This window comes from Clytia hemisphaerica, unplaced genomic scaffold (genome assembly GCF_902728285.1).
Source record: "Clytia hemisphaerica strain Z4C2 unplaced genomic scaffold, Clytia hemisphaerica genome assembly, whole genome shotgun sequence".
NCBI lineage: Eukaryota > Metazoa > Cnidaria > Hydrozoa > Leptothecata > Clytiidae > Clytia > Clytia hemisphaerica.
The window spans coordinates 284,985-303,270 of NW_027103808.1; the positions used below are offsets into that span (position 1 = coordinate 284,985).

General features: G+C 35.2%; 2 protein-coding genes across 4 annotated transcripts in view; one reads left to right on the forward strand and one right to left on the reverse strand.

The window, feature by feature from the left end:
- The first annotated feature begins 4,250 nt into the window (after positions 1-4,250).
- LOC136806508 (potassium voltage-gated channel unc-103-like) lies at positions 4,251-14,270 on the forward strand. 3 transcript variants are annotated; one of them, XM_067063094.1, is made up of 7 exons: positions 4,251-4,413; positions 8,745-9,248; positions 9,534-10,029; positions 11,535-11,734; positions 12,122-12,398; positions 12,666-12,868; positions 13,179-14,270. In XM_067063094.1, exons 1-7 carry the CDS (start codon positions 4,327-4,329, stop codon positions 13,947-13,949), a joined length of 2,538 nt encoding a protein of 845 aa, XP_066919195.1. In that variant the 5' UTR covers positions 4,251-4,326; the 3' UTR covers positions 13,950-14,270. The 3 variants fall into 3 exon arrangements, with proteins under 3 accessions (XP_066919195.1, XP_066919197.1, XP_066919196.1); XM_067063096.1 differs by lacking the exon at positions 4,251-4,413 and adding an exon at positions 6,124-6,329; XM_067063095.1 differs by lacking the exon at positions 4,251-4,413 and adding an exon at positions 7,828-8,358.
- The window catches only part of LOC136806507 (uncharacterized), a 35,814-nt gene continuing 22,463 nt past the window's right edge, over positions 4,936-18,286 (reverse strand). The window contains exons 18-25 of the mRNA XM_067063093.1: positions 18,139-18,261; positions 17,742-17,859; positions 17,384-17,534; positions 17,035-17,097; positions 16,574-16,646; positions 16,342-16,395; positions 14,266-14,447; positions 4,936-5,571 (exon numbers count right to left, since the gene is read on the reverse strand). Of these exons, the coding sequence (XP_066919194.1) occupies positions 14,274-14,447; positions 16,342-16,395; positions 16,574-16,646; positions 17,035-17,097; positions 17,384-17,534; positions 17,742-17,859; positions 18,139-18,261 (756 nt within the window). The 3' untranslated portion in view covers positions 4,936-5,571; positions 14,266-14,273. The remainder of the gene's footprint in view (positions 5,572-14,265; positions 14,448-16,341; positions 16,396-16,573; positions 16,647-17,034; positions 17,098-17,383; positions 17,535-17,741; positions 17,860-18,138; positions 18,262-18,286) is intronic.

Here is an 18,286-nt window from a genome sequence, read left to right on the forward strand (position 1 = left end):
GTGTGACTTTCACGACCTTTAGACATTCGCAGGTTCAAAACTTACCAGTTACTATTAAGGGAATATTGTGAATTTGCCATTAATAAAATGTGTTTTTTTGACTGATGTTACCAACAAAACTATATGGCATTTTATACATCTTTCGGAAAAATTGATGTATCAAAAAAACACCCCTGTCTCACAGCCCCGGTGAAACTTTTTTCCTCAGTGGAGATAAAAATTCTTATTGAAATCCCAATGGGGATGGAAATTGTGTTGTTCCAATGTTAAAAAATCCAGTAAGAATGGTTTTGGAGTGCAATTTTTAAACATTGAATTTTGAGTGGGGATGAAATCAAAGTCAATTTCCAGTGCTAAGATTACTAGGTCACAGTGTGGATGTAAACCACACTGAAACGACCGCCTTCCATCACGCATCTCACGCTCGCGAAAGAGCGCGCGCACATTATCAACGCCTACATATCATCTCCAGTACATTTTAGATTATTCATTGAAAATAGATTACAATATAGCCATTTTTCATGTCTCGATTATCCAATTCCAAATAAAAGACATTCAGAGAAAAAAAAGAGAAACACCTGGGTAATCTAGTTAAAAAAACTGAAAGTAAATGGTAGACAAAGTAACGAGCCAAGGCAAAACGAGATTAGCGTACCACTATGAAAGAAACCGCCTCCGGCGGTCGACAAGGTATTTTCCCACCGGGGGCGAAATTTTAGCCAAATTTTCCAGTGGGGCTGGGGTCCCAGCGCGCAGCGGGTCTGTGACACGGGGGCGTAAAAAAATGTAACTGTTTTCTACGAAAAATTGGTGTAAAACCGCTATTTTCAAGATTTTGAGACACAGTAGTTTTTACAAAAATTTTCAAAAAATCTTTTTTAGTTTGGTTAAAAATGAACTTTCTAACGCAAAAATATTTTTTCTCCGCCGAAAATTTGGACTTCAAAGTTTAAATTACTGTTCTTTGCAAAATTCTTCATTTTCTTCTTCATCAAATTTTTTCATTGCGACTTTTGAATTTTCTGATTCAGAAATACTTGGCCTAGCAGAAAATGTATAACATGTCATAGTTTTGCTGGCTACATCAGGCAGAATTCTTTATTTTGTACATAGCAAATATGTAATTCTCTATGGTCAGAGCGCTTAAGATTTTGAAGTCCGTGCTTGCGTGATCGGAGGAACCAACGTGATCAACGTGTGATCGTAATAGAAAAGAAATTTAACTCGTGATAACGTGATTTGGTAATTATTTTTGGGTGATTGCGTGATTTGAAAGGTGACTGGAGGACCTCTTAAAACATGACAGAAAGAAAACAGAATTTCCTTGTTTTTATTTTGATTTTACACAGTGTAAATAGAATTTTAAAAGAGAAAGGAGGATTTTATAAAATACAAAAGGGAACCAGAGAACACAAAAAACTTGACTGGACACGTACGGGAAAAAGCTTCCATAACTGGAGTAGTCGTGAGTTTGATATCTGCGTTCAAGCATTCCGTAACAAAAAGGTTGAGGCTATAAATTTTGATCGAACTCCAATTATTGATAGCATTTGTGTGCTTATTGTTGTTGAAACTAAACTACCTAGTTTTATGATGACGTCAAATTTAAGTAAAACCTCTACAAACGAGATTTTCAAAAAATTCAAAAGAATTGGGTTGGGTTTTAAGGATCAATGATTTTTGCTGAGTCAGCACATTTTAAGACATTTCAACTGAGCCAGCAGAACTTTAAATCCAAATTATGTTGTGATCTAGGTAATCAAAACCCTATACTTATATAGGGCACTTATAAGCAATGCAATTTCCAGTTAGTACATTTCAAAGCCCATCTTTTGAGCGTGATTCGAAAATGTAAATTTTATTGAGTAGTTGATGGTGTCATAAGGAAATATAGAGGATTTTTTAGTCATCTCGGGTCATTTCAGGTCTATGGGGCATAATTTTCAAAATGACCCCATTTTCGTTATATCAAAATTTTACGATCTTGTGAGTAGAACAGTTGAAATTCAAATTCAATTTTGAAAAAAAAATGAAAAACTTGTTTGCAGGAGTTTGTACTGCAAATTTACGTCATCATAAAGTGCCCAAAAAAGGATCCAAAACTTCTCAAATCGACAGTAAGCTTTTTTCTGGTAGTTTTTAGACCCTTGAAGCATGAGAAACCTATCTGTGACAAATTTCAGCCAATATGTTAATAAAATATATTATATAATATCAATTTCAAGGTAAAAAACTTACTAAATTCTACCAGACCCTATTGAAAACCAAGAAAGAAGGTCGTCTTGTGGTAACTAATGAAAAAAGTTAAAGCAGTGAACTATTAGGGGTGGTGACCAAACTTTTTTGGTCAAGAAAAAATTAGTACTGCGTGTAAAACTGTACAGGATGAGGAAAATTTGTACAGTTAATAAATTGTTAATAAACTGTACTAATTTTTCTCATCCTCGACAGTTTTTACACCAACCTATTACCTATAGCACTCAATAGAAAAGGGTGGCGTCAAAAGTTAGTGCATTTTAAAATGCACCAAAAAGGTGAAAAAAGGTGGTACCAAAAATGGTTTTTTTTTGGGAGTAAATCTGTTTCTTTTTGGGAATATAGATTGAGACAAAAGCTACGAGGGGCCATGAAGTCCCCATAAAGTGAGGGACAGCAAAATCATAGGAAAAGTGTTGAAAATGCTGTGTTTTGCACATTTTAAATAATCAGATTAAAGTTTGATATGAACGATATTCTTTTCAGCCCAAAATGTAGGTATGACTTATAACCACATCGTTATACCTTACACACATATTGTGAAAAAAAACGATGATATTTGAAAATCCCACGCTTAGAGAACAAAGAAAAAAACTCAAGCATGGAATAATAGCAGATGGAAAAAATATAATGGAAAATAAAAAAAGACAATCGAACGGTGCAAGTTTTTTCATTCTTTTCATAATCATGGCAAAACCTTGACAATAAAAGACACTGAAATTAAAAAAATAGGCTTTATAAGTGAAGAGTACGAAAAAATGCTTTTAATAAAAATTTTTAACACATTTCTTGCAACTTGTGATTAGCTAGTTTCTCAGATGAAGCTTTGATGAAAAAGAGACAGGGTAAAATTTTGATGCCAAAAGTGGATGTGCATTTTAAATAAATATTTAAATTAACATGGTGGTGGTGCCTGTTAAGATTTTAGCAGACGATTTAATTTACTATACTTAAGAGAACTTATCAGGGGGTAAACTAGCGGGGTGGGTGGAGGAAATTTCAGGTTTGTAAAAATGGCCTGGGTGGAAAATTTATAAAAAGATAGGTAATACAGATAGAAGAATTAGGGCAAAATGGAACTTTTGAAAAAAGTATTTCATAAAACTCAATGGGGGAATAAGAATATCCTCGGAGGAAAACTTTTATTGTAAGCGCTTTTTTTATAAGAACGGTGTTTTTCCATTTCATCATGAATATTCCTAAGACTTTTTGGGGGAAATCATCCGGGGGATGAATGGCAATCTAGAGGGGAATTGTCCTGAGTTTCTAAACTCCATGATGTTGGTATTCTATACCACACTGCCGGTTAGGTGAATGCATTTTCTAAAATCCAATGACAAATAGGTGACGATTGCAAACTCGGATATACTCGACAATGCCCAATCATAGTCATTATAAAAAAACACTGGTCTGGCAATGTATTGTTTTAGCTTTATTGTCGAATTTTCTTTTGTTATAAATAAAAGGCAAGTTGCGATTTGCATACTTTTTGATCACGTTACCAAATTCTCCTTTTGGGATTGGTTTAAATTTCAATCACATGATCAAAAAGTATGCAAAATAAAGTCGATTTGCGAACACAAGCTCTATCTGTTAACAATATAAAGAAACAAAAGCCTTCCAGACCGGGGTTTTTTATAATGACTATGGCCCAATGGCAGATAGAATGGAAATACGCTTGTTGGGTACAGCCGACATTGGCACGGATAGGTTTGAAAAAGCCAAGAATAGTTAAGAGATGAGTAGATAAAGATTATGTGAAGTGAAATCAATCTTTTTAACAGAAAAATCCAAAAAGAATCCGACGGTTCATCAAAATTTATAAGTACTCGGTTGAAGAAAGTTGGTTTACAAAAAACTAGAATTAAATATTCAATCTTTAATATATTATTTACCTCTTTCTGTCAAGAGTTGTCATCATTATTGAATGAAGAGAGCGAAAAAGGTCTTGCTGTGCGTTTTACAAGCTGAATCAGCAGAACCAAGGTTATAAAAGTCATAAAAACAAACGAAAATTAACAATAATAACAAAAACTCGAAAAAGAAAAAGAAGAGCACTTCGTTGGCAAGATGAAACTGAAGAAGAAATTGAAAGAAAAACCTGGAAGTGTTCTATTGGTCAAAGTGGAATTTTGCGATGACGCCACTGAACAAAAGGTAAGGCTTATTTACATCTTATCATCCAAAAACCTCTTTTTACCAAAAAAATTATGACGGTTGGATGTTCCGCGGTTGGTGGACAAGTCCCTGGTAGAGGCTGATTTTTCTCCGCAAAACTGGCAAATAAATTATTTAGCAAATAATTCTAAGACTTTGCAAAAATTAAAAAAATATGAGTCCAAATTTTCGGATATTTTTGACGAAATACTTAAATATCTAAAACATCTAAAAAGAAATCAGTCTTCTATCGTCGAACCTGCTCACGTCACTGGGCTCAACTTTTGGTCTTTTCTAACTATTCGAAGGTCCCATTTGTTGCGGTACCGTAAAAAACTTATCAAGCCGGGAGAAAGATGAAAAACCCACTCAGTTATTTATCCTTCGATAGTGATTATCTTCAACATAAGTTCGAAGAAGATGAGGTCATCCCATCTCCATTTCAACGTCAAGACAAAATGACCTTAGTCGAACATGAGCGTCACGAAAAACGTCACTCGAAAAAATCGACTTTGGTTTCCATGAAAATCATGTTATTCATTAATATTTATCTGGAGGGTTATGTCATCGCAAGTTCTATTACATACTAGAAAAAGAAAATGAAAAACCTCAAAAATATTTGATATCAAAATAAGTGTTCATGAATGAATTAAAAGTCCAATCCCAATCAGTTAAAGGGCCTATCAGGGCCTATAAGATAGAATTCCTTTATGTAGTAAGCATTTTAAGTCATGCACGTTCTATATTCTATTTTTTTTCATCTAAATAAATTTGTCGTTATAAAATATTATCAAAATCTAGAAAAAATATTATAAAATTTTCACAATATGTTTCGTGGTACTTTTCATTATTTTTTGTTCATTAAAAATCTCCGCCATCCGTCACAATATGGTGGTAAGATGCTAGAATTTAGCAATATGATTTTTGCAATAAAGATGCCATATGGGTTATCGCATAAATAATCTGCCCAACCTTATCCGTATTAAGAAGATGGGTTTTCCTGACTTACATAACATACATAACTTTAGGAAAACAATTTTCATCAAACTTTTTGGGACGAGAAATTCTGTGAATCTGTGATACAAACCATATCACTTGGTCTTTGGTTTTCCATACTCTTTAAACAATCAAAGTCTCATCCTCATTTACGCAGCATACCTACATGAAGAATAAAAGATTTGATTTAAGAAAAAAACCGATTACATGACAGGCCAGAAAAATAACAGACCTCTCACAATCAAAGTGAAAACCTTTCCCCAATATAAGAGTAGATTTTAAAAGAGGTAGTTTCCTTCGAATTCCGTATTTCTGTACATTCAATTTTTGTTGAGACTAGGTTTATTTCGATTTAAAATCGATCGATTTCGATTGATATTGCATTTAACATTCGATAAACTTTGATCTAAAGTTATTGGCGGGTTTGAAGGAGGAAACGTAAAAGTCTTCCAACGATAAGGCTGTGGCGTTATTCAACCTAGATTAAAAGGAGCAAAATATTTTGAAGTAAAATTTAATGAAGTGGTAATGAATCAAAAAATCAGATAAAGAATTATTCACCAGTTAGTTAGACGACATCAAAATGAAAAGGAGGGACAGTGAGAAAGGTTACATGAATAACTAATTTTCATCTTCATTGATGACGTCACAAAAGCAAATTGTTTCACGTCTATTGACTTTGATTGAATCAATGTATTCTTCTTCATCTTCATAAACTTCCCTTTATTCATCATCACGAAGGAAAGCTGTAACACATGTATATGAGAATGGAGGATGAAGTGTAAAATTTCATAGGAAAATGGTATCAGTTTTCTGATTTGATTTTCGTTTATATTTGTGCAATAAGGATAGAAGGAGATACATAAATTGTAAGGCAGAGAAGAAAAGTCACCAGATGACCACGGGATAATAGAATGACAGTAAGTTATAATTCCTGAGATACAAAGCTAAGTTCTAATAAAGTACAGAATTTATTTCCAACGAATTGGTGGAAATTAATGCCTTTTTCCTAGGAGAGCAGGGTCTGATTTTATTCGCCTCTTCATATTTTTAGAACTATTATTTAAAAGGATCTTTAAAAACAAATAATTTCTAGGATCTGCTACTACCCCTTTTGATATTTGAAGGGTAAAGATTTTCGACGACGTTATGGAATGTCATTTTTTTCCTTCGATAACCTCTAATAGATTAGTCTCTAAGATAAAACCAATGACCTTTAAAAATAGGGTTATTCGGGAAAATAAGTGAATATTAGTGAAAGATAAATGATAGAAAATTTGTTTAAGTTATTAAAAAATAAAATGAGGAAATATTCATCAGATTTACTTTGTGTTGAAAACACATGGTTGGTGCTTTACTAAGGGACGTCACAAGATGGGGTTTTTCTTCGGTTACCTAACGTAAATCTATATGGTAAAACAATCATGTCGGATTTCCTAACATGGGAAATTTCACCCTTTAATTTGTGTCTATATAAAAACATTATAAACCGCATATTTCTTTAAGAACCCTGATTAATAAAAAAAAACTTCTGATAAAAATATCATCACATGTCGTGTCGTGTGGGTCTTAAGGGGAATGGTAAGCTGAAAATTCAGGTAGCAGGTTAGGCAAAAGAAATATTGATTTTGGAATCTTAAATATATTTGGGAGGTTCCCTGATAGCCACTGTGCTGATGCAAATGGCGAGAAGAAGATGCAGAGGGTTTTGCTTTTGAATAAAGGTACAAACGAGATAAAATTAGCATACAATTAAAATGACATGAAAATTAGACAAAAAAAGATTTTGGATCTGACTGAGAATTGAAGCACACTTTAAAGGGAAATTGATGGCTATATACGAAAACATCAGAGTCATAGAGAAATAAAAAATAAAGAAGACCTTTAAGAGGATTTTACCGTGATCCAATATCCCAAAAGTCCCCTTCCACAAAAAAGAAAAAAATGTTCCAAGCAAAAAGCTGAAATACAAAATAAACAAGACTATTGATTATTCATGAAGCTCAAGGCGACTTTTCTTACGGAGATTGAGTGGGATGACTTATAGAGAGAGCTTTTGTAATCCTGTGAAATAATTCCTTGCCTTCTTATACAGGCAGACCGTACAAAAATCAGAATTTTCTTTTGAAAATGAATGTCCATTGAGTTCCCCTCACATTGCATACAGAGGAGCTCTAACCGGGTGATAGATTTCTCCCTTTTGACCCTTTTTTATTAGATCCAATGCGAGAAAGGCCCTGTTGAATGGGGGAAAATTTCTTTAAAGAAAACAAGAAAGAATTAGAGTCGATGGAGAAAAGTAAAGAAAGATGGTTAAAAGAAAAAAGAAAAGAATAAAAGAATGGATAAAATAAAAAAAATAAAAAAACATTTATGTTTTTAAAAATTTATAGAGCTTATGAAGAAAAACCTAGGACTCTTTAAAATTTTCTTATCTCGATATAACGTGCTTAGTTCAGCTAAGTCTAACAATAACAAGGAGGGGTGCGAGAGCTGAAGTGAGCAATCTTTAAAGAAATGGAAGATTTTATCATTGAAAATCGCTGATTCAGCATTGAGCTGTCCAATTGACGGATGCAAAAAATCATTAAATCTTTGTCAACACTTTTTAACGGATAAAGGGACGTCACATAAATATTTCTTTTAGAAAATCGAAAAAAACTTGTTTAATTCTTCAATGGGAGAAGAGTTATTTACACGACAGAGGAAAAAAGAGGAACAATTTGTTAAAGAATTCAGCCAAAAACTCACCGGGGAGTTCCTGGCTTAATAATAACAATCATCACAGTTAATCAGAACTAATCAAACATTATCATCGAGAAATTTGAAAATTTCTTTCATAGTTGATTGTAAAAGGGAGAAAAAAATAACATATTTTTTAATATGACAGCAATTATCGTACGACAAATTTTCCAAAATAACGGTGCTGGCCAAATAACTCAAACGAGTGTGAGTTGAAGAATTTTTGTCGTTGTTTATAAGAGTGAAAAGCAAGAAATTCTTCAACATTGAACTGTTTTTGAGCATTGTCTGTTAAATTTCTGTAGCGTGAATAAAAGAATTTTTCGTGAAGATGGTATTTGTTCAGAAGATAGTAAAAAGGGAAATCTAGTTGAAGGAATTCTCATTTCTGATGAAATCGGCAATCCATAGTCTAGAATTATCTATCAAATTAAAGTAGAGAATTCTAAAGTCCGAAGCTTTTCAGAAAAATAAATTGGGTGGTTGTCTTGTTTTGCTCCTGGAAAGAATTGGTCGAATTGCCCAGATGCAATGTGTATATTTGTGCTGTTGATCACATTAAATACATAATTCTCCATTCTTTCTCATCTTAGACGACAGCAATGCAAGGAGGCTTCCCAAGCCAACCAGCCATCCGAAGCAACAATAGAGAACCTTTATCATCCAAAGTCAAGAAATGTCAATGCGATATGGACTGGTTTTTCAAATGGTACAACAAACAAAAATTCCTTATCAATCATGAAGGTAGATTCAAGGTGATGTGGGATTGGTTGGTTTTGTTACTGGTCATTTTTACAGCCATTCAGGTCCCGTTCTACGCCACATTCACCAGAACAGCTCCAGTGATATTTGACATAGGGGATGGTGGGCACAGTGAAGCTATTGTCATCTTAACCACCATGGTAGATCTCATTTTTATCGTCGACATCTTCTTGAATTTTCGTACAACGTACGTTCGATCAAGCTCCGAACTCAAAGAACAAGATTCAAAAAAGATAGCAAAACATTATTTGAAGACATGGTTTCTGATCGATCTGTTGGCGGCCATACCTTTTGATCTCATGGTACACGATCACGAAAATAATTCAAACAGTAATGTAAGTTTTTCTTCTACGTTCATTTTTTCTGTGAAACAACATTAACATCGACGAAAAGTTGTTAAAAACGGTAAATAAATTTGAATGAATATCTTGGTGCAGTTAGAAGTCCGTAACCGAGGAGTTAGGATCAATCGGTAGACTTTTTATCCCGTGAGGTTTGATCCCTTCAAATGTTTACTCTATACTAACTTATATTTAGTATAAATAGAGACCGAGACTTCAACCTAGACTCCACCATAAAAACCTTCTAAATAATCAAATGAATCTGTTCTTCACTTTCAGGCATCGACAGTAATCGGGTTACTGAAATCTGCTCGTTTGTTACGTTTGTTTCGGGTTGCACGGAAACTGGATCGATATTCAGAGCATGGATACGCCGTATTGTTCCTTCTGATGTGCTTTTTCATGCTGATCTCTCATTGGTTGGCTTGTGTGTGGAACTTCATTGCTACACACGAAGAACACATAGATGATAGTTGGGTGAGACGGCTGAACGATGATATTTACCCTCCATTGAAAGAGCAAATTAAATGTTGCTGTAATCGAATCGCGCAGAACGTTCTCATGAATAAATCACTGATCAATACCACCATCAGTAATTTCACCAACATAGCGGGCACTGTTAAACAATTACCGCCCATCCAGTTAGGCGTTGGTGAACGTTACATCGCATCCTTGTATTTCATCGTTTCATCATTGACGGGTGTTGGTTTTGGCAACATTGCAGCCACCACAGTGTACGAACAAACGTTCAGTGTTATACTCATGATGCTTGGAAGTGCGTAGTTTCTTATGATGATTTTACTTTGTTTCTTTTCTTTCTAAGTCATTCATTTCCAAAGGGGCATTTTTGAACGTTTTCGTCGTTTTTTGGTTTTAGCGACTACGAGTTTTTTGGTATTAGTTTATGTGGCGTACTGTATAACCAGGACCCGGACCGGACCCTGGACCCTAAGAAACCAGGACCCCGGACCTTTACGAAAACCTGGACCCCTCCTAAATTTTCGAGAAAACACGGACCCCCTCGTAAATTTTCGAGAAAACACGGACCCCATCTCAAATTTTCGAGAAAACACGGACCCCTCACAAAATTTTGCGGATCCATTCTCCTCAATTACGAAATTTTCAAGAAAACTCAGGATAGTATAGAAGTAGAACTTGTTAGGGTTTCTAAATAATTTTTTACGCTGTTTGAGCTTTCTTAGACAAAAGATTACAAAGAAAACTTTCATACTTTGAGCCGAATCAATGTTCTGACTTAAAAATTCGAGGCCAAAAAGAAACAACAAGTCGAAGTCACTGTAAGCATAAATTGAGGCTGAAAATTAGATTTTACTACATCCTCGACTTGATTTTCCCATGTGCTTATAAAAAAGAGTGAGATGATGAGATGATTAGATAATTTGACGGAAATATTCGATGGAAGAATTTGATTCATTCTATTCAAACACGGCCAATTGATATTTGGGAATTTGAGGTTTAAATTATGAGCTGTTTATATGGTAAATGTTTATGAAAATAAACTGGAAAATAAATGGATTCGTGTTTTCTCGAAAATTTACGGAGGGGTCCAGGTTCTCGTCAAAATTGGAGGGGGTCTGTGTTTTTGCCAAAATTTAAGGGGGGGGGGTCCGTGTTTTCGCCAAAATTTGAGGGGTCCGTGTTTTCGCAAAAAATTGAGGGGGTACGTTTTTTTGCTAAAATTTGAGGGGGGTCCACGTTTTCGCCAAAATTTGAGGGAGCATGTGTTTTCGCCAAAATTTGAGGGGATATATGTTTTTGCAAAAACTTGAGGGGTCCGTGTTTTCGCCAAAATTTGAGGGGTCCGTGTTTTCGCCAAAATTTGAGGGTGTCCGTGTTTTCGCAAAAAATTGAGGGGGTACGTTTTTTTGCTAAAATTTGACGGGGTCCACGTTTTCACCAAAATTTGAAGGAGTATGTGTTTTCGCCAAAATTTGAGGGGGGGGGGGTCCGTGTTTTCTCGAAAATTTACGAGGGGTCCGGGTTTTCGTAAAAGTCCGGGGTCCGGATTTTCTTAGGGTCCAGGGTCCGGTCGAGGTCCTGGTTGTACAGTACGCCAGTTTATGTATGTATCACTTTGCATCAAAAATAACATTTTCCGAAAAAAGATTTGACCGGCAGACTGCACACTGATGTGCCAGTGTTTCAAAGATTCGGGCATTACAAATTAAAGTTAGTGTGAATCACGGTATGAAACAGAAGACCTTGAAGTATTTTTCCAGTAGGATTCTATTTAATGGTCCTGATACCTTTCCATTCTAGCACTGTTGTATGCATGCATCTTCGGGAACATGGTGGCAATCGTGCAACGATCTTACTCACGACAAACGTTATACCATAACAACATGACGAGCATGCGAGAGTTCTTACACTTCTACAAAATACCGCATGATCTACAGAACAACATCAATAACTACACAAGGCGTGAATGGCTTTTATCACCTGCTCTCGAAGCTAAAACTGTAAGTACTGGCAGGTGAAATAAGTACACAACACGTTAATATAAGTGTAAGACAAATTTAAGGAGGTTTTGTTATTACAAATTGTAGTAAATCAGTTTTTAACTTTTGATCCAGCTTTTAGTTTTACTTAATCAAATGGGTGTAAAGAAAAGTTAGTCCAAGGTGATGGTCTGTGCTTTGAAAGCTTTTAGAATAAGCTCTCTAACCACGTATCATGTATCACGTATTGTTGAAACCCAGGTGAAAACCTATTTTCATTATTTTTCCCGATTGTTAAAGATAAGATGCGATAAAATCTTTTCATCAATAAAAGATGTTATTTAACGCTCATTAAAAATTTTAATCTTAGTAAGGAAAAGAGGCCAATCTCCATTCTCGTTTTTACAGATGTTGAGTAACTTTCCCGAATGTTTACAAGCCGATTTGACGTACGAACTATACCAGCACGTGTTTTTCAAAAATTCGGCTTTCCGTGAAGCAACGTTGAGCTGCATGAGAGCTTTATCCATGAAGATGCACACGATGACGTTACAAGCCAATTTATGTATCTTAAGACGAGGTGATGAGATCGATAAATTATACATCATCGAGAAAGGAGAGATCGAGGTACAAATTAAAAACCCTGAAACAGGTGACAGTCAACATGGCAACAAAATCAAATTAGGTAGGCTTTGAATTTGTACTCATTCATTGTTACACCACTAGGGGGGATCGGGTGTGAGCTTTCTAGGGTTGAATCACGTATAGGGTTTAAAAAGTCAATGAAAACACTTGTGATATTTTTATCCTCTTCATATATCAAGATTAAATCGAACCCAAAAATGCGGCGATCGGGTGCGAGTATCACATTCCCATCTAAGTAAAAAGAGAGCACCCTGGTCTCAAATATTTTTGAATTTCACAGTCTGATTTTTTTCTACGCATTTTTCAGGGAAAGACAAAACGTTTGGATATGACGTCAAAATGATGCCACGCAAACCGAAATCGAATTCGAACGTACGAACGACCATTCTATCAGAGATCCATTATATTGACAAGAATGATTTGTTAGAAATTTTCGACACTTATCCAAAGTTTGCAGAGAATTTCCGCCATCATTATTCGCATGGATTTGATCTCAATGACGTGGAAGAGGTAAATAACTACTTTTTTAAATACTGAAGACTTAAAATGGTTTGATACACTATCAAAATTCTTGCTAATGATGTACCTTATTGATTAAGATTAAAGTGTCACATGACTGTTTCTCTGGTTCCTGAAACGTTTTAAAGGCAAGACTTTCGTCACGAGCCGAAGACAACCAGCAAAAGCTCTCAAAATACCTTAACCGAATCTTTATACTAATCGAAAAGTAAGCAGTAAAGTCTTTTTCAAGCCCATAACTTTACAAAGTGTAGCAAAATCAACGAGATTTAAAATGAGACATCTATTTTACTCTTTGCAGGAGGGTTATTTTACGACGCCAGTACGAAAACAAAAAGTGCACTCCAACCTCTTAGCAAGACAAGCAGCACCCATTATCAACAGAATCCATCGATTCAGCAAACGTCGCAAATCGCACACGTTTAACGGTGAGATTGCCAAAGTACGTTCCGAAAACTGTCTACTTGATCCTCGATACAGTTTGAAAACGACTTTCTCAGAACCTGAAGAAAACTTGACGATGAGTAACGACGAACTTTCATCTTCACGAAAACCGAAGACGTCGATTGGTCAGTTCAAGAAACGCGCTCTGCAACAGACGATGAGTGATACCAGTTCAGTAGCCAGTAATAGCTCCACTATTCATTTGAGGCCGTTAACACCACACGTTACGCCACGTCGTAAACTTACTGCTCCGGCAACTAGTCCTTTCTTATCACCAACCAAACTAGACATTGAGACACGTCTCGATAACTTAGAAAATAAAGTCGAAGACGTCAATAAAAAGAACGAACAAAAATTGAATCAAATTTTAAGACTTTTAACGGAGTTGACATACGATACACGTCAGAAATCGCCGACGATCAGCAGCAATCAGTCGGAAGAATCGCTTAATCATAAGAATGTTAAAGAGGACGAAACGTTGAACCATTTTCTTGATACGTACACAACATCTTCAGCAGAACACCATAAAGACAATAACATCAATTTCACAATGAATGTAGTGGACTGTGGTGACGACTTGGTAGATTGCAACGAAACAACGCCTTGGTTACAAGAAAGTCAAGGATAGAAAGAAATGTGTAGTCTTGGAGATAGGATAGAGAAAAAGTGAGAAGATATCTAGCTCAAAATGAGTTTTCCCGCCCGAACAGAATAATTTTCATCTCTGAAAGCATTGATGGCCAACAATCGGACAGAAAAAAGATTGGTGAAAAAAGGTGTGAAACCAATTGAAAAAACGTTTTTCTTGGATGAATTAAGATGTCCGACAAAACGAAGTCTATCATAATGCAAAACTGTCACTAGAGGAATATCATATTCGATAAATAATCCATACAAAATTAAACATATAAAATGAGAAAGATATAAATCCGAAATTTCTCTACCTCAATTATCACATGAATTCTTCGCCGGGCTCTGCTTTCTCTTCTTCTTCTAAAAAGCTTTTTTTCTCCATCCCTGTCTTCGATTTGGATATGAGAGGGTGGAGTGCAGACCGCAAACTTTGGAAAAGATTTGGAAAGAGTACTTCTTGATGAGCCAGTAACTGCTTCATTCTATGGCGTTCCTAAAATTTTAATAGTTCTTCAGCTTATCTAATTCTATAGGAAGGATTTCGAAAGGCCATTAAAAAATGTTGGTTTCTTGCCCGCTCTGTAAAATTTTCCCTTATATCTGCTAAAGAGGCTGTTTAACTTTATCATTTCCTCAATTGATTACAGCGTGTCCCGAAAAAAGTCATGTTTCAAAACAATATTATAAGTAGAAAAAATTTGTGTGTATGTCAAAATTAATGTTTGCGTATTTTATATCTTCTATATGTTCTGACACATGACTTTTTTTGGATAAATTGATTCTTACAAGTTACAACAAGTGATACTTTTATGGACCTACCTGGTTATGCATTTAACACATATATAATTGATATCTACATAAGCGTGACCATTAAACAATCATTCAGAACACAAATAGTGACGATCTATTAAAATTAGTCGTTTGTTTCTTATAAAAAAAACACGTTTAGAAACCAAAATTTCATGCTCTTGAAATATTCTTTCATATTCAAGACTTCGAGAGCAAAAAAACATCTCATAAAAAAATTCAGTAATTTTAAGAACATTGATGTATGCTTATTAATAGTGATTCTTATAGATAAATATGCGTTTTTTGAGCTGAAAAATTCTTTTTTTACAAAGTCCAAAAAAACCTTTTTTTAGCCGTTTTTTAGCTGAAATTTACTCCAAAAATTTTTTTCCAAAAATCGAGCTCCGTCACATTCGAGGGTTTATAGTTATGCATCTTTGTGCAAAAAATCATAAAGAATAAAAGAGCCAATCTTGAGAAAAGCTAATACCTAAGTAATTGATAGCGTGCTTATAAAAAAATATTGAATTTGGCCAGTTTTTCTATAAAAACAAGCCAAGCAACCAAAATTTCATGTCTAAACACATATATTCTTTAAAAGTAAGCCCTCATGAGCAAAAAAAACATCTATCTCATAAAAAAAATTGAGTAATTTGACTAAGAACATTGATGTATGCTTATTAATAGTGATTCTTATAGATAAACATGCGTTTTTTGAGCCAACTACAATTTTTTTGCAAAAATCTGCTTGAACCGTATTTTACCTATGATGGTACCTTACTTTCCTGCAAAAAATCAGAAAAAATTAATGATCCAATTTTTCACAAAGTCCAAAAAACCCACTTTTTAGCCGTTTTTTGGCCCAAATTTGCCCAAATTTTTTTTTTGAAAATCGGGCTCCGTCACATTCGAGGGTTTATAGTTATGCATCTTTGTTCAAAAAATCGTAAAGAATGAAAAAGCCAATCTCGAGAAAAGCTAATACCTAAGTAATTGATAATGTGCTTATAAAAAAATATCGAATTTGGCCAGTTATTCTATAAAAACACGCCAAGCAACCAAAATTTCATGTCGAAACACACATATTCTTTAAAAGTAAGCCCTCCTGAGCAAAAATCTCATAAAAAAATTGAGTAATTTGACTAAGAACATTGATGTATGCTTATTAATAGTGATTCTTATAGATAAACATGCGTTTTTTGAGCCAATAAAATTTTTTTGCAAAAATTCGCTTAAGCCATCTTTTACCTACGATGGTACCCTACTTTCATGCTTTTTAGCCGTTTTTTGGCCCAAATTTGCCCCCCAATTTTTTTTTTTTGAAAATCGGGCTCCGTCACATTCGAGGGTTTATAGTTATGCATCTTTGTGCAAAAAATCAGAAAAAACTAACGAGCCAATCATGAGGAAAGCTAATAACGAACGAACGAACGAACGAACAGACGAACGGACGAACGGACAAAGGTTAATTTATAGGACCTCCACCGGGGTAGGTCCAAAAAGCAGATGAACGTCTGAAAGTAGCGTCAAAAAGTATATTTAGGACTCATAACATCGATTCACCTGTTTATAAAATCCACCAGTGGAGTAAAACCTACCTTTGGTGCTTCAAAGCATGCTGGGCAATTTTCTGGTATGACTGGTAGTCGCACCTAGAAAAAGAAATCGAGGTTAATTCACCATAGAAACCCTATAAAATCTTTTATGCTTTAAGGATAGAATCGATATTGTACATTTAACATTGTAAAAATCTTTCCAGGTAGTCATTATCAGTTCACCCAACTGCACAGTTAGAGTAAGCGACAGATAAAATAAATTCAGAAAAAATACCTTTTCTGCAAAAGCTCTCAAGTTCTTTTCACGAACGTAAATCAAAGGTCGGACAACTCTCAAATCACCTTCTCTGAAATACAAAAATAAAATCTTAACCATTGAGTAACAATACACGGTAACAATTTTACCAGAGGCCGGCTATTCTTTTTTGTACTCAGTATCATGTCCTTATGATAATCATCAGCCACTGCGATAGAGATTGGATGAATACACGAGTGAATACACAAAGTTCTGCGTAAAACCTGATACAGTGAACTTTCGCTTATTCGAACTTCTATTATTCAAATCGTTCTATAATTCGAATTTGTTTCCAGTCCCCGTTAAGGAGAAACCCTCTTAAAATAACTTCTCTAATTTGAATCTCTCTGTTATTCGAACATCAAATAGAATTCCCCGTTCGAGTTCGAATTAAAGATTCAACTTTATAAAGAATGATAAAACAATAGGCTGGTACTCACGTTACTTTGTAGTTTGCCTTCATGGAGCGAAGGTAGCCATTGTGAAATGTTGACATCAAAAAACTAAACAAAATAATTCACAAACGTTATTCTAAGCCAGTGAAACTTGATCAATAGAAGAGGCGATTCAAAAATAAAAGATATCATCCAGCTCGTGAAGGTCCATTTTCCGTGTGAAAGGTGTACCCCTAAAACCCATCAAAATACAGGGAGCTAATGAGATTCTGTAAGTATGCGAAAGTTAAATATCTAAGCCAGAATACCCAAGCTTGATGAGTTTATCAGTTACTCCTCCTGAAATACAAAGCTTGAATTCAAAATACACAGAAAACAAACAATTGGCATTAACCTTTCAGCGATATCGTCCAGATGCTGTCCAAGAGCGATGACGTTATATTTTTCTCTGCGTGCGCATGCGTATATTCGACCACGTTTCATGCGCGAACAGAAGCTACAAATTGATTCGCACACTGGCAGGTTTGAAGCCATACCAATGATGTCTAAGGGTGTAAGAAAGAAAACTATTGAAACTGCTCACAACTTTACATGTTCAGGCGCGCATCATTATAGTGGATTATAGTTTTTAACGTCCCTTGAGCCTACAGAGTTTGATTTTGAACCCTTTGAAGCACAAAATAATTCTTTTCGGTGTGCTAATGATCGAGAGATCGAGAGATTTTACCAAAACGATTAAAAAAGAGACTGACCTTGTTCTTCGTAGTGATATTCAACACCCAGCGATTTACAATAACCAATCAACGGGCTTGGATCATAGCCAGCACTCTGTGGATCTACTGTCATCGCACCAAATTGGAAAAATATATTCTATAGAATAATGGGAATATTCTTAGAACCCCAGGAACCAAACTAGTTGTAAGTAAGTCTTACGACCGGAGTATGACGCACGATCCGAGTATGAGCCACGACCCAATGGCTCCTTCTTAGCTATCCGCCCGAAGGTAGGGGAGGGCGACACTTGTTCCCCTGTATTACATTTCACGCATTATGAAAGGTGTTAATTGGGGGCGTTCTTTTGCCATGCATTGAGATTGAGAAAGTAAGTCGAGTAAGATTAACGGGTGATTCTATATTTTGCATTCATACCTTTCCTTTGGCGTAGAATTGGTATTGTCTGATGATGTGAAGCATGGACAGTGAATCTTTTCCACCGGATAAACATATCAGCACACGGTCTCCGTCCTCTATCATCTGAAAGTCTTCAATACCCTGTTAAAATAAAATTTGTACAGCA

Excerpts from the sequence above, each read along its gene's own strand:
- LOC136806508 (XM_067063094.1), top strand. The coding sequence starts at position 4,327 with ATGAAACTGAAGAAGAAATTGAAAGAAAAACCTGGAAGTGTTCTATTG. Across the intron at positions 9,249-9,533 it reads AAAATAATTCAAACAGTAAT|GCATCGACAGTAATCGGGTT; the intron begins GTAAGTTTTTCT and ends CTTCACTTTCAG. Across the intron at positions 10,030-11,534 it reads TATACTCATGATGCTTGGAA|CACTGTTGTATGCATGCATC; the intron begins GTGCGTAGTTTC and ends TTTCCATTCTAG.